General features: G+C 39.0%; 1 protein-coding gene across 1 annotated transcript; it reads right to left on the bottom strand.

Moving 5' to 3' along the window:
• Positions 1–1,544: 1,544 nt before the first annotated feature.
• On the bottom strand, positions 1,545–4,230 carry LOC100140839 (vesicle transport protein SFT2A). Its single transcript, XM_059876475.1, has 2 exons — positions 4,203–4,230; positions 1,545–2,252 (listed from the first exon to the last, which is right to left on the bottom strand). Exons 1-2 carry the CDS (start codon positions 4,228–4,230, stop codon positions 1,669–1,671), a joined length of 612 nt encoding a protein of 203 aa, XP_059732458.1. The 3' UTR covers positions 1,545–1,668.
• Positions 4,231–5,600: the final 1,370 nt, after the last annotated feature.

Here is a 5,600-nt window from a genome sequence, read left to right on the forward strand (position 1 = left end):
GCCCCGTCTTTTGACATATATTTTCATTCAAATAGGCTGCAAATCACCCTTACTAGAATCTTGCCAAATCATATTTCAAAAGTCTGTAAGAGATGATGCTCTTGGAATAGTGTCTTGGGACTGGCTGTTAGGTCGCTGAGCTGAAGAGCCACAGCAGTAGGGAACAGGATGAAAGTTAGCTCACCAGGTTAGAGCTCAGATTACTTCCTCAGGCGACCCAGTTGGCTTTGCTAGCTTTGTGGCACAAATTGAATCTCTAGTCCCAGCCAGCTGTCACAAAGCTGCCAATGCCCAAAGGATGTCTGGGTTCTTATACAGCCTGAGGATTCCGCACAGTTTAGCCCAGAGAGCATCATGGCTACAACAGGGAGGATCAGGATTAGAACCCAGTGTCCTAGTTGAAAAAAAGCGCTTTCACTTCGGAGGTGAGATTTCTGGAGTCTAAGCATGGCTAAGTAAGGCTTGCTCGAGGACTTTGATTTACTGGGAGACTACTGTTTGGACAACTGTTTTTGTTTTCCTTTCCTTCTTTCCTACCTCTATTAGATGGGTAAGGTTTTCTGGGCTTTTCTTCTCCTGGTCCTCGTGTCCTCCCATCACCCTATACTGGTTTGGAAGTTATGATGTTTCATTTCTTTTAGTGATTTCCATTAATTAAAAAAAAAATACTATGGGATTTTTCAAACACATATAAATAGAGTGAATGGTATAAATTTCCCAATGTACCTATTGCCTAGCTTCATCAGGTATAAATAAACTGCCAATTTTGCTCCACCTTGGATTATTTTTAAGAAATCCTAGAGAATACATCAATTTACCTACACACATGTTACTATGTATCTCTAAAAGATAGGGACTCTTCTAAAAATATATACATAATCACAATGGTAGTACCACACCTAAAAACATTAAAAATAATCCTTTTATATTCTCAAATATCCAGTGTTCACAGTTCCTCCATGGCCTTCATTTGTCTTCCTTTTTTCCTTTTTTTTTTTTTTTTTTGGCAGTTTGCGGTTGTTTGGGTCAGTATCTAAATAAGGTCCATACACTGCAATTCTTCACTAAGTGTTTAAGTCTCTCTCCTTTCTCTCTGTTGCCCTTCTTTCTCTCTGTTTTTATCTTGTAATTTGTTCTTTGTTTTTCCCAAGTGTGAGTTTATTTCAAAATTATGAAGATTTATATATTATTTTTTATTACATATAATAAAGCAATCTTTAGCTTAAAGTAAAAACTTTCACATTTAAAGTTTTTATTTTAAAAAGTTATTTTAAAAATGTAGACACTTTAAAACCACCAAAAAGGCTGAATATATCTTGCAGCATAGGCTTATCCTTAAATATTCACATCCCAAATGCTGTTTAGAAAAGATTTTAAAACTGGCTAAAAATCATTTACAATTGGCAATGATTAAAATCTCCTTGTCTCTGGATGAATAGATTAATGACACATAATGAATTTACTGTCACAAGCATTTAACAGTTTAATCAGCATGTAGTTTTTATCAATATACAAAATGGTCTTAGATGGTCAGTGCAGTTGTTCTGGAGTGAATACTGTATCAGGAAAAGTACACTTCACCAAAAAGAGAACATCAAAAAAAAAAAAAAAAAGAACATCAACTTTCAAATGGTCTTTTCAAAAAGTTTCCTTCTTACCAAAGAGCTTTCAGCTCAGGAGAGAAGAACAGCACTTAATTACTACAACCCTTGCATATGGGATGTATGGCAGACTATACCAGGTCATCAACAGGAACTGCAATATGCAGAATAATATAGCCAGCCCCTTCTTATGCCACCAAAAAGCAGTGCACAGTGTGAGCACCAAACACAAAAGTATAATAATTGTTGGAAGCAATCTCGTTGTTTCAAACATTTTCTTCAGTTGTTTCATGGGTCCCATTAAAAAGCATGTACTGGCTAAGGCAGCAGTATATCCAAAGGTATAAAACACTTCAAAAAGCTTTATGCCTCCAGGGAGCCACAGCAATCGAGTTCCAAGGATGGAGAAGATGCCGCTGACAACGCACATCGCAAACCACTTCAGCCTGGTGTTGAAACTAAGGGATAAGGCATCAAGGAGCTGCGTGGTCAGGCCCTGCTCCTTGTTGTCCTGGACACTCAGGACCCACAGCAGCTTCTCCACGGCCCTGCTCTTGGGCCACAGCAGCAGCAGCTGCCCTGCCGGCCCTTCTCGCCCGCTGAGAAATCTTGTAATTTGTTTTTTAAGTGAAGAAACTTTTTTTTTACCTACTAAGTTTCCCACAGTCTATGTTTTGCTGACTGCATCCTTTAATGTTTTTTAAGAAAATATATTCCACTGTCTCTTATGTTTCCTGTGAAATTATAGTTAGATCTAAAGTCTGGAGCAGATTCAGGCCTTTGTTTATTTATGTGTGGTGTTTGTTGGCAATATAGCTTCATGGATGGAGCTGCACACGTGTATCAAGAGACATATAATGTTCAATTATGACATTACCAGATACTGATGGTCACTAATCTGCTGCTGCTAAGTCGCCTCAGTTGTGTCCGACTCTGTGCGACCCCATAGACGGCAGCCCACCAGGCTCCCCCGTCCCTGGGATTCTCCAGGCAAGAACACTGGAGTGGGTTGCCATTTCCTTCTCCAGTGCATGAAAGTGAAAAGTGAAAGTGAAGTTGCTCAGTCCTGTTCGACTCTTAGCAACCCCATGGACTGTAGCCTTCCAGGCTCCTCCATCCATGGGATTTTCCAGGCAAGAGTACTGGAGTGGGGTGCCATTGCCTTCTCCGGGTCACTACTCTAGAATCAGTTAATTAGAAGATACATATGATGATATATTTTTCTTTTTCCTTCTTTGTTAGCTGGGATTTTTTTTGTAGAAAAAACATTTCCCCCATCAAATACTGAGTTACACTGAAATGCAGATAATATGGGAAAGATAGGATAAGTTCTTAATTCTGTGTATTAATCACATTTTAAATTAGCTAGCTGGTTCTAGCTTCCTTTAAAGGTGATCAATAAAATTGAGAGTCTGTATTTGTGGGTGGGGAGGGGAAGAATCTCATTGTGAATTAATGGATTCAAACATAACTGTAAGCAAATAAAATGGTGTGGTTTAAACAAATAATTTTGGAGTCATTTGTAACACGGCATAACATAACTGCAGCAGACCCCTTTCATTTAAAGAGAAAGCTTTGTGAATAAAGGTGTTCATTAAAGCATCTGTCATTATCCTTTTTGCTGCACCCATGAGCTAGCATGGCATCCTTGATGGGCAGGTGGCCATTGCCATTAGTTTTAGAAATCACTCCCCATTTGTGCCCATCCAGGTTGCCTGATCACTCCATGTTTCCCTCATGTCTTGTTTGACATTACTGCCTCATGGATCGTGTACTACATTTGCCTCTCAAGAGGCAGCCCCTTGCCCATGGCCAGGTTATCTGGTTTCTGCCATTGCTTCTAATTCACTAGTGACTCATTTATTTCAAATCAGATGTCCAGGAGGCTCTTTTCCTGAAGACAGAACTTTAAGCAGAACTGGTCAGTCTCTTTCAGTCACAAAAAAGCCATATTTAATTTGCAGGATACTTTTGATATTACTAGAACTATATTCCTGTCCAAATGACAATGATTTGTGTGCAATTTCATTTGAGTATGAGGCATTGACATACAGCTTTCTTAATAATCAGTCTCTGTCTGGGAGCCTATGGACTGATGGTAGGGCTAAACAGAATAATATTCTTACAGTAAATTTTTTTTGTTTTGTTTTTTTTTCTAGTAAAATTTTAATGGCTATGTCTAGAGACTTCTTGAGTATCCAGATCTCCAACACTCTGTAATGAAGACATAACTAGATTGTTTACTAGCTAAGTGAATCTCACCCACCAGCTTTCAAGCTTGACCGATTTCTTTTCTGCAAAGTCCTTTAAAGGCATCATCTCATCTAACTCTCACAAAATCCCTAGGAAATGGGATTCCTGATTACAGATAACAATACACCAGCACTTTTCAGGTCACCTGCAAATAGCAAAGCTGTAAAAGTTAAATCAAAATGTGCTAGGGGTTTGCCCCACTGACTCTAAGTATAGATCATTCTCATCATCAAGGTATGTTGGAACCCTAACTAGGCACTAGGGGGGCTACTAAAAAGGTATAAAACAGAACCTGTAACTTTGGTGCTCTTAGCCCTTTGAACTGTTAGCTAAATGAATGACACATACTTGCTGACTGCTCTGTGGACACTCCCATGGTTTTGGTGTGTATAAATTCCCCACAAGAGAAGGGGGGTAAAAAAAGCTAATCCTAGGCAGAGGCGCTGGGTAGAGAGAAGCAGAAGAAAGAAACCAAAGAAGAAAGAAGGCTCTTTGACATAATAAGACTTATCCATAGACCAGGTATATATAACTCAGGCCAGAAGGAAATACAGTAGACTTACATTGCTCCTTTCTATGTTTTACTGTAGTACCGTACGATTGTAGCAAGAAAGGAAGAACAAGAAAAACACTGAAACACCATAACAACAATGTTCTGGTAGGCAGCTCATCCCCTCATGGTGATGTTTTCTTTGATCAAGTTGCTAATGTTATGATTGAGAGGGAGGGTGGTTGTGGGGTGGGGTAGTGAGGATACCCAGGAATAGTTCTTAGAAATCCTTGATCAGGTTCAGTAGCATCTTGCTAAACCTCCAGCCTGGTAATTTATATACAGTCTTATGCAAAAACACAGACACACTCTTCTGCCCTGGTCTGCTAACAAAAAGAAGGCAGCTTATAGCTGCAGAGAAAGCTCACGTTACAAAGACTTCATTACTTTTACAAAATATGCACCCAAGGACATTTACTAGTGTATTGAGAGCTATTACCATAAATAATTAAAACTAAACTATTCTTCTCTAAATAAATGTATAAAGTACATTGGGTGATTCCAAGCACTAAGCTTTCTCAACATACTGCTTTGTAGACTTACAATGCAAAAACCCACCCAGGCCATTAAATTCACATTCCTGATTTTTCCAGAGAGATTTTATAAAGCAAATTTAGATGGGGCACAAGAACTCAGGACATAGAACTCATACTTTCTAGTTGGTCCTTTTATCCTATGGTAATTATTTACAAGGAAGTGAAAATGTTTATAGACAGCTTTGCAGAAAGGACTCTCACAGTAGTATTTTACACAAATACTCTGATGCACAGTTCAAAAAGCCCATGTGTCAATCAACATGACATTTCTTAAGCATCACTGCTGTCTTGGAAGCCATTGTAATTTGCGTTGAGGAGTTTCCTTCTGCAGTCTTTCCTACTCAAAGAACATAAAATGAACAGACATCACAAATCCACACTATGACTGAAAGGATTTCCTATGCTCATGAAACTAACATGCACTCTGATCTGTTGCTCAAACAGTAAACTGGATATTTAATAACTGCTCGACTTGCTCCTACATTAGTCCTTGAGGAGACTGAAGTTGCCTTGAGAGTGAAAAGCTATTTTAGGGTTGATTTCTACAGGCAGGATTCTCCATATTTGGTTGGTCAACTTCCAAGCTTATCCTGATTTGAGTCTTCTGAAGATGAGTAGCTTTCTGGGGTTCTGAGATATCCCAGAAACCCTGAGGTCCTC

This window comes from Bos taurus, chromosome 17, assembly GCF_002263795.3.
Source record: "Bos taurus isolate L1 Dominette 01449 registration number 42190680 breed Hereford chromosome 17, ARS-UCD2.0, whole genome shotgun sequence".
Lineage (NCBI taxonomy): Eukaryota > Metazoa > Chordata > Mammalia > Artiodactyla > Bovidae > Bos > Bos taurus.

Excerpts from the sequence above, each read along its gene's own strand:
- LOC100140839 (XM_059876475.1), bottom strand. The coding sequence starts at position 4,230 with ATGGGAGTGTCCACAGAGCAGTCAGCAA. Across the intron at positions 2,253-4,202 it reads GTCCACAGAGCAGTCAGCAA|TAGGTAAAAAAAAAGTTTCT; the intron begins GTATGTGTCATT and ends TGGGAAACTTAG.